This window comes from Marmota marmota, unplaced genomic scaffold, assembly GCF_001458135.2.
Source record: "Marmota marmota marmota unplaced genomic scaffold, marMar, whole genome shotgun sequence".
Classification (NCBI taxonomy): Eukaryota; Metazoa; Chordata; class Mammalia; order Rodentia; family Sciuridae; genus Marmota; species Marmota marmota.
The window spans coordinates 28,251,401-28,270,618 of NW_026000240.1; the positions used below are offsets into that span (position 1 = coordinate 28,251,401).

Genomic DNA, 19,218 nt, shown 5'->3' on the forward strand with positions numbered 1-19,218 from the left:
GTAGAAAATATACAAAAGATGACCACAGTGTTAACTGAGTAATTTGGCAGAGGGCAGTTTGGGGGCTGTGGGGACGTATCTAGACGGCAACAAGTCCAGACTTTGAAAGAGATCCATTCCAAGAAGAGTCAGGAAAGCGTGCAGAAGTGGAGTTGTGGAAGATGAAAGAAGTCAGCCACATGGATGGCTGTGGAGGTGGGAACAGAATAAAAATGCAAAAGCAAGTAATTGGCGCGTCTGGAGTATGGCTGAGTAGGGACAGCCGTGAGTGATTTGGAGGCAGTCATAAGGGACCACAGGTTTGAGGCTAGCTCCAACAGACAGTTTAAAGTTACAAAGAGACTCATCCTCAGCCTAATGGAGGGGTTATCCATGGCCCCTGGATGAGATTGCCTGGGGAGGGACTGCCCATCCATCATTTGCTCAGCTTAAACAGCAGGTAGGGGGTCTCCCACTCCCATCTCCACCCCCAAGCAGGGATTCAGCAGAAAGAAGGTTGCTTGATAGAGAAGAGACGTCATCTAGAACTTTGGTAATAACTATTTTGACACATTGGAGACTTGAGATCTGAAACTATGAAAATCACCTTATCACCTTGCAGATAAGAATAAAATCCCAGAGCTGCCTGGCTTCCCTGGTTTGACTAGAATCAGATGGAATGAGGCACTGCTTGAAATAAATGAAGCATTGACTAAGTAGGTTTTACTGAAAAAAAAAAAAAAAAAAAGGGAGAAATAAGAAAAAAAAAAAAAAAACAAGCGTGCTGATCTATTGGCATTTGGATTGTGAGGACCGAACATTAACCCATAATCACTTTATAGTCCACACATTCTTGAAGAAGTTCAGTGATTAAAAGGAGTATCAGTGCTTGTTCCCCCCACAAAGTCATTAATCAATTCCAGGCAAATGGGTGAGAACAATGAGAAAGGTGGCTTATGACTGATGGTATTAGAAGATGTGGAGACAGAGGATTCAGCTGCTGAGGGCGGGGCTGACATCTCCCTCTCTCTCCATCCCCTGAACCCCAATACCTAGCGCAGCTCTCACACTGCCTGGGGCTCCAGCAACTCAGCACTACGGGAAGGAATCAACAGCACACCTCCGTCCAGTGATTTGAGCCAATCGGTCAGGTGCAAGATATTGTCAAGGTTCTGAAAGAGCTCCTAGAAGAAAACGATCTTAAAATTTGATGGGTAGAAACTCCCCAAACTTAAACCCATCCTCGCCTAGACAGGTATTATTAAGTGCCCATAAGATCTAAACATTTCATCATGAAGACAGCCGGGAGCAGATGTAGATGCTCCTCCCATGGTTTGCCTACAGGCGTGCCACCGGGAGTGGGAAGTGCTACACGACAGTAAACAAGAGCGGATGATGAGTGGAAATGTATTAAAATGGGGAAGGAGAAGAACCTGGGAGAGGCTCTGGGAGTGCGGTCGGTTGGATGACACCTGAACGTTCTATTAATGAGCTGTTGGAGGAGGCCACGGCCTCCTTGATTCTATTCACAGAGGTGAAATTGAAAGGTGTCCCAAACACAAACCCACAGGATGATGTTGGACAGGAGACCTGAGAGGGTCTTCAGAGGTCGCAAGACTACCACTCATGGGCCAACTTGCCTATGTTATGAAGAAAGCCCCAATGGAACCCAGTCACACCCTTCTAATGACATTAGCTATGAGCACGCTCTTGCTCCAATGCCTCCTGGTTTAGATGAAGGGGACATAACATCCGTGGGGGGAGAAGAAGTGGCATAGGATGGAGGGAGGATGAGTGTCTCTTCTTTGGGATGAATCCAGGAGTCTATTGGGCTGAATTCTACTTGTGTTTACATTTCCTAAAGATTGTATTCAATATTCCAGGATCATGTAGAGCAGACAGGTATATCTGATTCCAAGTATTTGTATTTAATAGTAAGACACCATCTCTTATTTCAGGGGCTTCACTAATTTAAAGACACTTGGCATCAAAGGCTCAGTCGGAAGTTTCTGTCTTTGAAATCTAATAAAAATGTCTACGGTTCTGGTTTTGTGACTTCCTAGCTGTGACCTGTGTGGTCATGGCTAAGTTGTTTAACCTTTCTGTGACTTAGTCTCATCATCTAGAAATTGGTTATTATCTGGTTTTTGAGTATATTTCTTTTTTTTTTCTTTTAAGGATCAGGAATAATATCTCTGCGTATGTCTGGAGCATAATAGGTACTCAATATATGATGAATTATCATTGCGGTTATTATGTCAAAATGCCCTCACAGGCTAATGTCTTTTGATTTAGTCATATCGGAAATGGTCAGGGCAACATAATGGATTTCATAGTGGGGTACTTTTATAAGTGGGAGGTCTTCAGTAAGATACTGAACGGTAACCAATGCTTGGGCAGAGAATCTCCTGCATTCCCAATGAAATCTCTCTATCCTCTGGGGTGAGGACAATAATATGCTTCATTGAGATGTGCAAGTTGCCTCGGGCATTGAGTTGCTATGTGTGTGTCTGTTAATAATTGGTATAAATTAATGAGAAGCAAGGAACTAGCTTAAAATGGGAGAGTACGTTTCTCTTGTGGCATAAGAAGTCGAGGTTAACTGCTATCTTTCAAGGGAGGAGGTTTAAACTATAAAGGGAAAGGCAGCGGAGGAGCTTGGGTTGGGCTGGGTTGGGGAGCACAAGGCCAAGGCACCCAGGCATGAGCCTCGTGGCTTTGATCCTAGGCCTGTCATTAAGCCCTTTACCCTGTCCTAGCTGCCTACGGAAGGGACTGCCCTGGGTACAGCATGTTAGAAGGAGGAAGAGAAGGAGGAAGGTGGAGGAGGAGGAGGTGTAGATGGTCTCCAGTACATTCAGCTCCTTCCCAATATTGTCACCTGCTGAGGACCAAGGACTCCCTCTTGCTTTCCAGCTCTGTGACTGTGAACAAGATTGTTGTTGTGTTTTATGAACTTCTTTATGCATCTGTTTCTTTACTTGTAGCAATTATACTAACCCTTATTGCCCTGGGGTATGAGAGGAAAGACACTGCTCATAAAACCCCTGACACTCAATTGGTGCACATTAGGGAAAATATTATTATTATTATTATTATTATTATTATTATTATTATTATTATTTTGAGCTGAGCTGTTCCTTCAATAGGGCTGCAAGTTCGTGTGTGGGGTAAGGAGGACGGGTGGTCCTTGCCAGTGACTCTGACATCATGCCACAGACCGTGCACTCTGGAACTGTTGGGTCCACATTCATAGGAACAGCTGGTTCATGCGATTAACAGGTTCAAACGGATTGGTCCAACATGTATTGGTGAGTCAACATTTATTTTATTAACTATCAAAAACTATTGAGCAAATAAGAGCCCCCCCCCAATTACAGTAGATGATACATAATGGGTGCTTATGAGTCCAGATGGTTTAAATTAGCCCCAATTCACTGAATTATTTGCATAAAACAATCCCATATTCCCTAAAGAGAGCAGAACTGTCTAACACCTCCGTCTTGCTTGCAAGCTTAACTCTACTGATGAAAGGGTGGTACACCTTCTCGCAGACTAGCTTGGTGATCCACTGGACCCCCACTTTCAGGAGGTAAGTCATCGCACTACATGCAAACCATGATCTAGAATGGTTAAGGAACGTGTCCATTGCTGCACGGCTGGTTGGTTGTGAAGGACACTGGAAGCTGGTGCAGTCTCCTATTCAACATGGTGACCATAGGCAGTGGTGTTAGTCTCTGCCCTTGATCCTCTTCTTTTTTTAAATATTTATTTATTTGTTTTTAGTTATAGGTGGACACAATACCTTTATTTTATTTTTATGTGGTGCTGAGGATCGAAGCCAGTGCCTCACGCATGCTAGGTGAGTGCTCTATCTCTGGGCCACAACCCCAGCCCCCCCTTGATCCTCTTCTTATCATTGAACCACCCATCCAGACTCAGGGTTTTCATGTCATCCACTCTGACATCCCAAATGGACCTCTTCATCCTGGTCCCCACCTTAAACTCCAGAGAGGTACAGGTAATTACCTATTCCACTGTCTACTCGGCTCTCTTACTGGTAATTTAGAGCAGAGCTGAACTTCCAGTTCCTTTTTTCACCCCCAATATGCTCTATCCACAGCCCTTCCCCTCTCAGTCAATGGTGGCTACATCCTTTCAGTAGCTCAGCCAAAACAGTCCCACACCCCAAATCCAACTTGTTGGATTCATCTTCCGTATAGATGGTTATAAATTTAGCAGTTCTATTTCAATGGGGGCAGTCTGAATAATGTTCAAAATGTAAGGCAGATCTTCTTCTGCTGCTGCTCCTAAACCTGCTTGCTATATCTCCCCAGATCACTCAATTATCTAAGGATGAACAAGATTACATCCCCTGGTAAACTCCCTCATATGTCCTAATTCCCCATTGCTTACCTCATTCTGGGAATGCTGGTTTCTTTCCTGCTCAGTGAATCACCAGGCATAATATTGCCTCAGGACCTTTGCACAATCTATTGCCTCTTCCTCTCCTAGATAACTGCTTTACAACAACCTTATTTTCTTCAGATCTTCACTCAGATCTTATTTTCTCCAAGAGACCTCCCTTTACCGTTCTATTTACTTCTGTAATCTACTCCTCTCCCAAGCCTGACCTTCCTGATCCCATTTACCCTGCCCTAACTTTTTCTTTTATACTACTCATGCTCATTGTTCATTTTCTGTCTACCTTTATTGAAAAGGAATCCCCTTGAGGGCCAGAACCTTTGTCCACTAATCGAATTTGATCACTAATCTATTTTAGGATAGTACCTGTCAAATAGAGTAGGTAATCAATAAACATTTCTTGAACAACAACAACAACAAAATGAATGAATCTGGTGTTTGACAAGTATTGGGTTGAGCTGGTGGAGAAGGCACTGTGGTCTCCTTCGAGCTCTGCACCTGCTGCAGTTCACCAGGCTGAAAGGGAAGCCCATCAGTCAGGGACCAACCCTCAGGTCACCCCACCCACCAGGCCCCATTCCTTGGCAGCACCATGCTCTGCTGTAGCTCTAGCAGCAGGTGCTAAAGAGCGGTTGAGGAAAAGAACACATAACTTTCTATTTCTTTTAACTTTAATCTCATCCTTTTAAAGGTTTTTATACCTCTACCCATATATTAATGCACTGGCATAGGCAGAGAATTTATAAATAGACAAACTTATATTAGAGGCAAATCATCAAAAACTTTGGCAACCAGAGCTCTACAAAACCAATTATCCTCTGAAGGTTCAGATAATGGGACTGTTTTGCAGCATGCTTCAGATCACATGATTGGAAGTGAACATGTGATTGGAAGAGGGTCTGGTCCTGCCCTATCCAGCCCAGATAACAGCCCAGACTGCAGTGTGGTCTCTATTTAGTCGGTGGAGATGGCCTGGGCTTCAGAGGCTTTGCCAGGGCAGATCTGACTAACTTCTGTCCTCAGTCACCATATTCCTCCCTCCCTTCAGACCCCCTCCAGCCTTGTTCCGGTGCCCTCAGCCAGACACCACCCATGGAACAGTGGCTGGCCCTGATCCTGCAGGCCTGCATGAAGGGCTGGCTTACCTTCTCGTAGTACCGGATCTCATAGTCCAGGATGATGCCATTGGGCTGCTCCGGCTGTGGCCATGACAAGGTGATGCTCCTCATGGTGGCACTGACCTGGTGCATGATGGGAACAGTGGAGGGGGCTGTGGAGAGAGGAAGAGACAGGGGAGCTGAACATAGGCTTGATAACAGGAGAAGTGCCGTCTTTCAGGGGTCAGTCATTGGGTTTGAACTCTTCTTTTTCTTTCCCATCAGCTGAGCTGGTCCTGTGGATAGATTAGGATGATGGAGGAGAGTCAGGTGATCACTTAGCAGAGGAAAGCATGGGTGGGCAGGGACTGGAATGGATGTGGGATTTTCATGGCAGAGAGAACAAAGGCTAGTCCCAAACGAGAGAGGGTTGGAGGAGTGAGAGGAAAAGACAGAAGGAAACGAGAAACGATGGAATGTTTTTGAGCAGGTGTTGAAGCAACCTTGGTCTTGAAATAATGGGTTGAGCAGTTGCAGAGGAGATCCTGGGGGCAAGAGAGGATATCGAAAAAGTAGAACTGGTCAGTACAGAATTACTGTGCAACAGAAAGAACATTCCAGCCAATATTTTTTTTTCTGGTATTGCATGTACGATTGTACTGTTATTTCCAAAGGAAGTGAAGAGCCATCCTTTAAGAAGACACAAACATGGACCAACAACAGAGGTACTGTCAAGAGTTTTCTGAATGAGGACATTTGCAATCAGGAGCTCACGAATACAAATGAAGAAACAATCCACAAACCAAACATTTGGAAACAAGATCATAATTCCAAAATCTGCAAAGTTGATTAGAAAAATCTCTGTTTAGAAATAACATTTATTGCCCAATTCAACATTTCCCACACGGTGTAAGTAAAATGAAAACAGTCTGGAAATGATAAACGAGGGCTGTCTTTCTAGGGGAAGAGGCGAGTAATGGATGGAGCTTCAGTCTGTGCTCTGCTCAGGGGCTGTTCCCTTTAGTCCTGGCACTTTTGCAGTGATGAAGGTCGTTTTCTCACTCAAACTCCACTGTACAAGGGTTTCTCTGGGGACTGTGGCTGAGTGACATTTACTATCCTCAATTTAAGTTAATAGATTCCCTCTAAGACCTGCAATTACAGGGCACAGCTAGTGGATCACAGGGAGGCTGCATGTAGCCGTCTCCACTTCTTGGACCCTCCGTGTGTGCCAACTGTATGCACAGCCTGGGCTGGGGAAGGGGACACAGATCGTGTGTTCTGGAGGTGCTCCCAGGCAGGAGCAAGAAGCGATGGGATGAGGCCTTGGAAGCAGAGGGTCATCTGGGACTGTGAAAGTCAGTTTGCTCAACTCTCAATAGAGAGGGCATGTGTGCCAAGAAAATACGCCTTTCAAGAGCTCCTACCCCCAGGGGTATAAGTGCCTGTAAGTGCAGTTCTCTGAAATCTATCACCACATTCATACAGAGGTCTGCTTCCCACAGGCCGCCCTCAGCCAGTGACTGAGGGTAGCAGGCCCTTCTCTGCAAGATATGGGACGCTTCTATAGGGCAACTGTGGTTCAAGAACTCTCCGTAGACCTTTCCAATGCTTCCTAGGAGTAGCACCGCAGTGTAAGCTTCTCCCCACCCAATCCCCATTTCTTCCTGCTCTACTTCAGGGGATCGGACCTTCACTGTGGCCTGATGATGCTCCCACCCCCCTCTGGCTCCTGTCACATGTCCCCCAATAAACCTCTTGCATGTCTAAACTCTTCTTGCTGTCTGACTCCTGCAGGACCCGAATTCATGTTGTCTTGAATCCCCCTACAATTTCCCTGTCAAATATTTGCTGCCAAGCGCCTGCTGTGTACCCAGGGATGGAAGCCTTGGCTGCCTCCGGGAGCTGTTGCTCTAGACTTCTCTAACTCTCACCAATTTACATACCTTCCTTATCCTTATCTGAAATTTATCTTCTTCCCACTGGTCTCAGCTCTGCCAACCAAGGTAATACAGCATGTTCCTTCTTCCACAGACTGGCTTGTCAAATATCTATAGGAACTAGTTAGATCATCCCTGAGGTTTTTTTTTTTTTTTTCCTGAAAAGAATAACCAGGTACTAGAAACATTTTTTTTCCCTCCATGAAAAGGACATGCTACCCAAGGTAGATCCTTTACAAATGGGATCCAGGTTATTTAAATCTTGCCTTAGGCGTGAGACCCAGAGATGAACCCAATTCTCTCCTCACTGTTTGAGCTACAAAGACAGGGTAAAACACATACCACCAGGACCCATGTACTATACATCTGCTATGTGACCATTCACCTTTGGATCAAAAACATGTCCCTGCCGTTCAATTCTGAAGCCACAGTTCACAAGTGAACTTTAAGTTTCCCTCTGGTATGTTCTCATCTTTTGTTTGTAGGGTTGGTTTTCAGCTCTGGGGATTTACCTGTATCTCTTTACCCTTCATGATGTTAAATTTGGCCTATTAATTTAGAAAGTTGAAACAATTTTTGATCCTGATTCATTCACCAGAGACACATTTTCTCTTCCTTCCAACTTGATAGTATGGCCAAGCTTAATTCTTTAAATAGTTATTGAGCATTTATCACATGCCAGGCACCATTCTAGATTCCAGAGAGATCATAGTAGGAAAATACAATTTCTTACTTTCCTAGAACTTTCTTTTTTTCTTTCTTTCTTTTTTTTTTTTTGATACTCAGACGCTTAACCTCTGAGCCACATTCCCAGCCCTTTTTATTTATTTTTTTATTTTGAGATAGGGTCTCGCTAAATGGCTTAGGTCCTCATTAAATTGCTGAGGCTGGCTTTGGACTTGTGATCCTCTTGCCTCAGACTCTCAGGCTGCTGGGATTACAGGTGGGCACCACTGCACCCATTCTAGAACTTACTTTTCAATGAAGAGATTCAGAGACTAGAAGTAATAAATAAATCACAAGGAATGTTAAAAGATGGTACAGACAACAGGAAAAGGGGCAGAAGGAGGGACTCAGACTGCCTGCTGCAGTGTGGGAAGTGTGTGGGCAGCGAGAGCCTCCCTGGGAAGCAGATGCAGGAGCGCAGGGTAGAGGAGGCGAGGGAGGGAGGCATGAGGATCTCTAGGGAACAGCATTTAAGAGGGAACAGCGGAGCAGAGGGTCTGACCTGGGAGCATTGAAGAGCCAGTGGGACTGAAGCAGAGAGGAGACCCAATGGCTTTTGGACCCCTTTGGCTTCTACTCTGAGTGAACAGGAGCCACAGGAGGGTGTCCCTGCCCAGTGACACAGCATGACATGTGTGCTCGTTGTGTCACCTTCTGTTGTATGGCAAGTAGATTGCAGGGCCATGTAAAATCAGGAGGACCTGCCATTCATCCTAGAGCCATGGCTGGGAGAGACTGTGTTTACTTGGACAGATGCTGAGCAATGGAGGTAGGTGGTTGGACCCTGGATAGCCAGACTTAAGGACAGTTAGATTTTTTTGACTTCATCATTCTGCAAAAGTGATATGTGTTCAGTAGAACCCGCACCTCTAATTTTGAATTTTGCTCTTTTCCCAGCCTCGTAATGGGGCGTACAATATTCCCTCAACGCTGGCAGGGGCTGCGAGCCACAGCTACCAGTCAGCTGTGCAAACTTGAGGGTAAGCAACCCCATATCCCATGGTGCACTACGTTGCTAGTATTTTTTGGATTACAGGTATTCACTAAATCTAATAAATTATGAAATATTCAATACTTTATTATAAAATAGACTTTTGCAGTAAAATGAATTGGACAGAACTTTCCTATGTTCATAGGTGAATACGCGACCAGTGGAAATCCTCATCACAGACAACGATAATGGGATCCTAATTAGAATAAGTTATGCTCCATGCAAGTATAATGTCAAAATACACCCTAATGTCATATATATACAAAAAGAACAAATTTTTAAAAATAAATAAATTAATTAAATTATGGTTGAGACCAAAACAATAACAAAATAAAATATTTCCTTGGGCTAGATGATTTGCTCAACTACAGGCTGATGTCAATGTTCTGAGTACATTTAATTCAGGCTGGATAAAACCGTGTATGTTCAGTAGGTTATGTTTGATAGATGCACTTTTATGACATTTTCAATATATGATGGTTATTGCGATGTAACTCTAACTATAATTTAAGAAGCATTAGTATTTAGACTATCTCCATCAATATGGGATGCGAAAGAAATGGAAGAGTCCAAATGACTGCATGGCTTCTGTTTTGAACAACTAGAACAATAGGGCTGCCTTTAATTAGGAAGGGAAAACACTCACAGAAGCAGTTTGGAGGAAAGAGCAGGTGCACCTCATTGGACCCATGGGTTTGAGCTGTCCATGTGTCTCTGGGAAGATGTTGAGTAGGAGTAAGGTCCAGACTGGAGACAGAGATTTGGAGCCATCATTATGTCAAAGATACCAAAAGCAATAGTATTGACAGACCACAAAGAGAACAAGTGGAATGCTCTAAGATGCTCTGAGATGCATGAGATAGAAGAAAACAGCAAAGGGGCCTGAGACAATTTCAAGAATACTAGTAACAATAAGTGTGGCAAGGATGTGGGGAAAAAGGCACACTCATCATTGCCTGGTGGGACTGCAAATTGGTGCAACCACTCTGGAAAGCAGTATGGAAATTCCTCAGAAAACTTGGAATGGAACCACCATTTGACCCAGTTATCCACTCCTCAGTTTAAGATCAGCATATTACAGTGATGCTGCCACATCAATGTTTATAGCAGCTTAATTCACAATAGCTAAACTATGAAACCAACCTAGGTGCCTTTCAACAGATGAATGGATAAAGAAAATGTGGTATGCATACACAATGGAATATTACTCAGCCATAAAGAAGAATGAAATTATGGCATTTGTTATTAAATGGATGTAACTGGAAACTATCATGCTAAGTGAAAAAAAGCTGATCTCAAAAGACCAAAGGCCAAATGTCCTCTCTAATATGCAGCTGCTAACAAAAAAATAAACAGGGGAGGGAAGAATAGAAATTAACGGGATAAGACAAAGGGGAATAAAGGGAAGGGAGAGGAATGGGAATAGGAAAGACAGTAGAATGAATTGGACATAACTTTGCTATGTTCGCATATGAACACATGAGCAGTGTAACTCTACATCATGAACAACCAAAAAATTGGGAAGTTATACTCCACGGGTGTTTGACGTGTCAAAATATACTCTACTGTCATGTATATCTAAAAAGAACAAATAAAAATTTTTAAAAAGGGAGGTGTTGAGAAAGGCCAATAAGAAAGAAGAAAAGCTAGGGGAGGGTGATTTCCTAGAAACACAGAGAAATAAGTGTCCCTGGGAGGACAAAATGTTAAAGGCTGATGCTAAGCCAGGTAAAATGAAACTAGGACCTGAGCCCAGACTTAGCGACAGGCTCCATGATTAACCACGTCGATGGCCCATGAGCATCTTTCCAAGACCCGTATGCACTGGGCATGGGAGAGGACCAAGGTTTCCTGGAGTCAGTCCAGATCATGTGGGGATTCCAGTGGGCACCAAGATGGGAGTGTACAAAATTCTCCTGATAACAGTGCTCTTGCCCGTTGCACACCACCATCCGGGCTGCCCTTGCAGGTCTACATAGAAGCACAACTTACAGGTTGCCAATCATGGCATGGCCTTGCAGGTTTTCAGGATTCCTGTTCCTGGAGAGCTGAAATATCACATTTTAAAAATTGGAAAGATCAAACCTGAGAATTTTCCTGGGCATGGTTCTTCTCCTCACCTCCATTCCCCAGAAAGCCATCATGGAAATGCCAAATGCCATGTCAGACCTGCTCTAACCAGTGGGGACAGAAGGACAAGTAAGAGAGGCACAGCTTGGCCTTCCAGGTCCTTGAAGTCTAGTGGGGGTCAGACTATAAAGAGGCAATCATGGGGGAGAGGGGTCCAGAGGCAATCAGTAGCCGCAATCCATTGAGAGGAACACCCCTGCTTCTACAGATGGTCTGGACCACCCCGCAGCCAATTAGCGGTGCGTGGATCCAGGAGAAGTTGCCAGAGTGCTATGGTCATCCCTGTCTGCATCTCTGGGATTTATGGAGCTAACACGATGGTTACAGTCCCTGTGGAAGGCTGTGTGTCCTCACACAGGTCACTCTAAATGTCTTAAAATTTGATTGCCATGGGATTGAGCACATGGCAGAAAGCAAGAAAGTATTTCTTTTCCTCCCTGGAAATGAGGGGCAGCTCACGTTTGGTGCTACGCCATCAGCAATCACCCACAGTGATGAATTTGGTTTTTCCTTCTTCAAGGGCAAATGCCACCGTTAGATCTGATGTTTTATGTGCTATGAAACCTTCAGACAAAACAGAAAATAATAAAAATGAGCTCAGGTGTTCACTAGAACACCAACTTCTAGCAAAACTAAGGTAGATGAAAGAGGGAGGAAATTAATTCAAAGAGGCCCCCCCCCCGGGATCCCCCCCCCCCAATACACTGATTCCCACAGTCAGTTCTGGACTGTCCTCTCTTCCCCACAATCCTCAGATGAAGGAGTAGTTTCATTGGATGGCTGAAATCACACACAAATCTTCTGAATAAATTAAACATTCTACCAAGAAAAAGAAATGAAAATGAAGAATTCACAAGGAAAAAAAAACAAATAGGAAAAGATAAGAAGAAAGCATTAGAAGAATTAGTCTAGGAACTATTTGGAAAGAAGGTGCTGAAGGCTTAATAAAGATATTTGACCTAAAAAGGAGGTGCATCCAAATGGAATCACAAGTGCCCTGCCCCTCTTAGAAAGATGGAGATACTGACTCAAGAGGAAACCAGGACCCAGAGAAGCATTTGTCTCTCAGTCCCCAAGGAAAAAAAATCATCCTGGGTTCAAACAAAGACAGAGCCAGGAGTGTCTACTAAGAGAGTCCACAGCCAATAGTAAGAGGCACTTTAAACATGTCAGAAGCAGAAATTAAATTAAAACATCATTGGTCAAGGAGATCAGGGATGGAGAGGAAATAAGGTCAGGCTGGGTGGTGGAGGTCATTTGGCTCTGTTTTTGTTCACAAAGACTTTGGAGAGATCTTACTCCCAAACTGCTTTAGAAGCAGACAGATCCAAGGTAGCGTATCATAAATAGCAGAGGGAGTGCCCAGAATGTTCTTACCTGAACCAACAAGTGAGATATGGATAAACTACAGAGCCAGAATGGTCCCAGCTATTAGTCTGGAAAGATCTCAGGGATGACATGGAACAACTGTCAACTCAAATTAGTCACGGGTCACTCGTCATGATCAGTAGCATCAGTGATGGGGCCTGGCAGGCCACCAGCCAGCCCACCATGCGTAAGAAGGACTCTGAAGGGGGTCATGGGGACTTCAAACCTTGACACCCAAGCTGGGTCTGGGATGGTGACATGACTCTGTCTCAGAAGGTAGAAGCTCCAAATTTAGACCCTGGAGTCCCGAGGGACAGATGCCTTGCTATATCCTACCTCAGGTTCCCATGGGCCATACATTTCTGGACCCTTTCATTTAGTTATAGACTCAGTCAAGTTCAAAGTTTTCTTCTTATTCATTTTGTTTTCCTTATTTAATAGGGGTATTTTCCCCCAACCATTAAGCATCTCATATTCCAAAATGTGAGAATGAGTTAATAGTTTTTTTTTCTAGGACAATCACTAAGTTCTAATGCATTATCTTTGCTTATTAGAAAGTACTTCATAATCTCTTAATTGATTTTTGGGTCAAAATAATTCTTTCAACAGTTTTAGCCCTAATCCATTTGGAGATTTAATAAATTATGTGAGCCTAATGCATTGTTTTATTAAGATATCAAAAGTATTTCTAAGAAGTGTGAAAGAAAAATAATAGCAAAACCCAAATATAATTCACGATGAAGTTGTTCTGTTAGAGTGAAATATTTAAAGAGGTTATAAAAGTGTGAGGCTTGGATTTGGGGATTCAGCAAACCTTATCTAAAAGGGAAAACAGTGATCCTTCTGCAGGTGGGACAGCCTTCCTCTGAGTCCATCTCTCGTGGCTGGAAGAGGTGCGGACACAGCTGAGTTTCTTCTAACTTAGGCAAAAGTCATAGCAAGTCTCCTGGAAGGTCATAGTCTCTCTAGTCTGAGGGCCTTGCATATTCAGAATTTCCAAGGAGATCCTTACAGAGAAGCATAATTCATGGTGGGCAGGGTGGGGTCACTTTCCTGACCATTTCATATAGGGGGGCCTTCATAATGACCCTACAGAATGACACCACTGCCGCAGCCTGAGCCATGTATATCTGAGGGTTAGTAACTGTTTTTACCCACCATGGACATCTGCATTTTCCAGAACAAATGCCCATTTGGGTTGTTTCCATATCTTGGATATTAAGAATAATGCTTCTGTGAGCATTCATCCAGAAGTTTCTACGTGGACATTATGTTTGCTCTTCACTTAGGGATATACCTAGGATTGGGATTTCTAGATCATAGTGGAAATACCAACTCCTGCTCTTCTATCTAAAATAGCATTTCCTAGCCAAATCTTTCTTGGACTTACCACATGCAATCTACACCATGGACTACAGTTCTGAGGAGAACAGGTGAGGCAAGGAATAGTGAGGAGCTAGGACCCCAGCTCGGCGCAGTTGGCATTAGCAAAAGCGAAGAAGGGTTATGTTCAGAGCCTCATGGATGCTGTGTTCCTATTCCGACTCTGCCACCTGCCGCTCACTGTTTGACCTTGGGCTAAGGTTAACCCAAACCCTTAATTTCTTTGGATCTCAAATTCTTCAGCTACAAAGCAGGAATATTAATCCTTATGTTATGAATTTTTCATAGGCCCCTGTGTGGTCTATTGCTCCTTCCCACAAGATCCCACCTGTCAGGCAGCCACTCAGCAATGGCTCCAAACTCTCTCCTTCTGGGTCCACCACTGTTCGAATATGCAAATCAACCCCTGAGCACAGTTCCCCAAGGTGCTGTAAAAACACAATCCAGCGACAGCCGTGGGTATTTATTTAATAAATACCTTAAAGGGGATAAATAAATATGTTGACGAAGACAGGGTGGAGATGATGGGTAAGAACAGGCTTGGAGACAGGGAGGCCAAGAAAGAGCTGGACCCTCTCTCTAGAGGCTGAAGTGATGGGCACGTGTTCCACAAGAGGCTGGTATTCCCTGTGACATCTCAAGATGACCTGGTTTGCCTGAGAAGTAATCTGGAAAGTAAATGATAGGCGCCTCATTCTTAAGGATAAGGAGATCTGGTGACTCAGAGGAAGAGACATGTCATGGCCCACCCAAAGATCTTGTCACCTGGATCTCCTTAAACCTCACCTTTCTATCCCAGCTCTCTTGTCTACCCCTGGACTTCTTCACTTCAAACTACACTGTAGCCATGTTAGTCTTTCTAAACCTATAGATTTTACCCACATTACTCTGGTGCTCAAACACCTTCAGTGGATCCCCACTGGAAAAAGTTCCAACTCTCTCTTTGGTATTTAAAAATGTGGCAGGCACTGACTATGTGGCCGGCTCAGGAACGTGCTGCTTTTATCTAACTGCTCTACTCACTGTGTTCCAAGAGAGTTCAGCTTTTGCAATGTCTGTCCACAGAACCACCCACTCTGTCTGCCTGTCTTTACGATCCCACTGGCCTTCAAAGCCACAGGTGGATCGGAATCCTGCCCTTGGCTGAGCCTTGCCAGGCCCTTCTCACCTCCAACTCAAAGTTCTTATGGTTTGTAATTCTCATTGAGTATTATCATTTGTCATTGAGATGACAGAGAAGTACAAATACTCACACAGCTTAGGACACAGTACACTGGTATTTAACTTTCCAGACGCTCATCCCTGATCTCCATCATGGAGTAAAGTCTTGAGGGCAGGAAACCCAATTTTAACATTCTTCCCACTTGTTAGCAGCATAGATTAAATGTTGAACAATGTTGCTCTTACTGGAATTGCTGGTCTCTTCTGTAAAGATCTCAGGAGAAAAAGGGGTCAGAAAATGGCTTAGGTCTATCAAACATAGATATAGGACTGCACAGGAGGAAGGGGTAGGAGGGAGAAGCCAGCCTGTGATTCAGCAGGAATATGGAGTATTTCTGACTATGGGGGCTCCAAGGAAGTGAAGACAGGAAACTCCACTGTGTAGGTGAGGATCCCTGGGAATTGGGTCCATCCCACCTCACAGAGATGTTTTGGTTGAATTGTTACTCTAACATCAGTGGTTTTCTAAACTTTCTTTTCTGTTTTTGTTGTTGTTTGTTTTAAGTTTTAAGCCGTGGAATCCTTTCTCCAAAGGATAAAGTATAAAGTGTGAACAGAACAATTCAGAGATGCTCTGGAAGAATCAGAGGTGGGGCTTGGCACCCAGAGGCCAATCCACTTCACATCTCCAGAGACCCTGTAGGGTTTTGAAGACACATTCCAAAACTTCTGGAAGTCTTTCGGAGTCCCTTTGAGGCCTGAAATTAAATTATGTGGATTCCTAGAAGGTGTGAGTGGTGGAATTGAGGGTGAGGGAATGGGAGTGACTGGCCAACATTTTCTCTCATGTTAAACATAACCATAGGAAAGAAATAAAATTCGTATCCAAATGTCAGCTAAAGACTTTAGGCCCATGACAAAGAAGTATAATACGCACACAGATGAGTTGTGTTTCCTCTGACATTTCTATTCTAGGAGAAGGCTCTACGGCGAAGGTCCTGCTCAGATAACAGCTTCTCCCTCTGTCGATGAAAATGCATTTCATTGCACAAATATGCTTGGATTTTTACATTAGGAAGCCTGACTCATTAAATATTTTTGGTGCAGTAACACTTCTGGTCAAAGTAGATTAAACAAATAAGCAATTAGTTTGGAGACTGGGTATGAATACAAAAGTAGAATTAATTATTTTTCTCCTTGTTTTCCTTCATTGTGGACTTTGACTTCGTGTTTGCTTTTGCTCTGTGCAGCGCCATGAGATGGCCCAGACACTTCCTTTCATCTCCCTCCCCTACCTCCGAGGCACCTGGGGACAGGAGACTTCTTTGGGTGTGCAGCTGCAATCCCACACTATTCTACAAAAGAAGAATATCGTCTGAGTTACGGGGTGTGGCTCAAAGGGATGTGAGTGGGAGAGAAAGTGAGGGCTTCAGACTGGGGTCTCAGCTCCCCACCCAGGCTGGGAGCCACATTTTCTCCCTTCATTAACTCACCCACTTAGGCTTTAGTGGGTGTGTCTATGTGTGTTGCGGGGGGGGGGGGCGGGCGAGAGGAGGAGGGGTCCATCATTTTTGATATTATCTCCAATGTGTATGTGTGGGTGGGTGGGTGGGGAGTTCTTCCTCAAGATCCACTTGACTCTGCTAGTTCTGAAAATGTGTTTCCAGATCAGCATCACTTGGGAATTGGGAATTAAGAGATGTTGAATCTTGAGTCCCACCCAGTCTTACTGAATCAGAACCTGGGGTGGCTCCAGACATCTGTGTTTAATTAGCTCTTCTCCTGAGTCGGATGCCTGCTTGGGTGGGAACTGTTCATCTAGAAATCTAGAGGTCAGAAATGCTAAGCTTTGAGAAGACATTTGAGGTCATTCAGTTTTCTGTCAACTCTTAAAATTTACAGATTAGAATGCTGAAGGCAAGAGCAGGTAAAGGACTTCAGGCCAGAAATAGCCCAGCCTCCTTTCCAAGATCAATGAGGGTCCCCTCTCCCCTCCTACTGCACTCAGCAATTCCAGAGCCCTGGAGGATGCCCTGGATGGGCATAGAGGGACACAGGCACAATCTTAAGGATCCCTTTGCCTTCAAGGAAATCAGCCAGAGTCCCCACCAACCACTCCCACCCGAGGGGAAATTATGCAGAACACTGTTTCAGAAGAAGGCAGGAGGTCAGTGGTCCTGCTGCCCACCTCTGTCTCCTGGGTCCCCCTAGCCTGGAGTGTTCCTGAAGCTCTTCTTCATTATTATGGGAACCAGAAGGTGTCTCAGGAAATGGGAATTTAGTGTGGAAATGACAGCAAACCTGAACTCTGTGACCTCGGGGCTGTGGGAGGCCATTGAGGGGCATGTGTATTGGGGGCTGCGTGTCAAGAGGTGCCTGTCCTGAGCAGGTGTCCTGGGGTGCTATGATGGCAGCTGAGGACAAGATCATCATGACCCATGTGTCACCTGCGGCCTGCTGCTCACCCGCCTCCTGCAGGCCTCTCAGCCTTTTTTGGTTTGGGACAATAGCTCTGGCAGCTTTGGTGAGTCTGATATTTGATCATGGAAAGTGGCCCACTGGGGAGGTTGCGGGAAAGAGCAAGACACAACCCACAGTGGATGCATGCCCTGGTGATCCCCTAGTGTCATCCCCTGCAGCTGGGGCACCCACCACAACCACCTGGAGACTGATGTCACTGTACTTGCAGTCACTATGACCTGGAGGTCAAAGTCTTCTGGTCTCAGGTGCCACAGCTCCTCCTCCTCAGAGCCCCCACCTGGCTGTGGTGCAGGGACACACCACTCCCCACCATCACCACGGAGTTGGTGCTTTTGTTAACCCCACCTAGCCCTGTGGGTCTCTATTCCTCCCAGTGCACCAGCCCCTTCTCATCCCTATCCTTCCTAATGTAATTCATAGTGCCCCCCATACCCTCAGCATGGAGGGCCACTATCTTTTCATACCATACAATTATCCAAAGTCAACCAAAGACAGATCCATGAGCCTGATTGCCAGGAGCCACGTACTACTGAGAAAGCCATGCTCTGAAATCCTGTGACCATCAACCCCAAGTGAGCTCTCCACCCTTCCTGGAAAGACTGGATTCCTCTGGTTGATTCTATCTCCGCTGTGGAATGGTGATGTCAAACTTCTCCCATGCTCCTCGCACCTTGAACCCCATCCCACCCCCTTCACACAGCAAGCAACCTCATCTCCCACTTCAAGGAGAAAAACAGAAGCCTGAATATCCAAGTGCATAAATAATCCTTTCAGTGGGTACTCAAAATCCCCACCAGATTGCTCTGTTCAGAGCTGAACTCAACTTCTCTGGGTGCTGTCCCCGAAGATTTCTGGGAGCTCCTGGGTTGTCTCCTTGGGAGCTGCAAACCTTTCTCTGGTTCTCCTGCTTTGCTTTCTTTGTTCTCCATGTCAGCTGCCTGCAAGACCCCTCAAGGAAAGCTGCTCATTAAGGCAGATTGTCAGTCAGTCTCCTCCCTGGGTTCCTGCAGCTCCGTGAGTGCATAGTTTCCTTGGCTTCCTCAGGCAATGCCAGGCTTAACTCGACCCTGACAGCTCTGCTCCCCTGCTTTGCAATGGCACCTTGTCCCAGAGCCTCACGGCTTCCTGTCTGAGCCTCAGACCTCACAGCGTCCCTCAGACAGAGCCACTTTCCTTGCCTTCCCCATCCTCTGTCCCAGGCACTCACTCCCATCCAGGCCATCAGTTGAGGGAATAGACACAAGGTGGAACCTGTTGTCCTCATCTCCACCTGGCCCTGTGCCTGCCCACCCCTTACAGGCTTCCTCCCCACATGCAAGCAGATGCCAGCTAATTGGTTTATGAGGCAGCTCCAGGCTGTGGGCATGATGTAATGCCAGCCAGGTCATTGAGGCAGAGGACACAGTGCTGAGGTCCAGGGGTCACTGTGAAGAGGGGGACGTGGTCCTTTCCCTGGAGAGATCTATCAGGAGAAATATGACCTACACATGCATCCAAGAATGCATTGTGTCACACTTATAACTGGTGCAATTTGGAG

The 19,218-nt window shown here is 45.1% G+C and overlaps 1 protein-coding gene across 1 annotated transcript in view; it reads right to left on the reverse strand.

The window, feature by feature from the left end:
- Ephb1 (EPH receptor B1) overlaps positions 1-19,218 on the reverse strand; it is a 425,502-nt gene that overhangs the window by 83,746 nt on the left and 322,538 nt on the right. Inside the window, exon 6 of the mRNA XM_048794387.1 lies at positions 5,550-5,674. Coding sequence (XP_048650344.1) covers positions 5,550-5,674 — 125 coding nt within the window. The remainder of the gene's footprint in view (positions 1-5,549; positions 5,675-19,218) is intronic.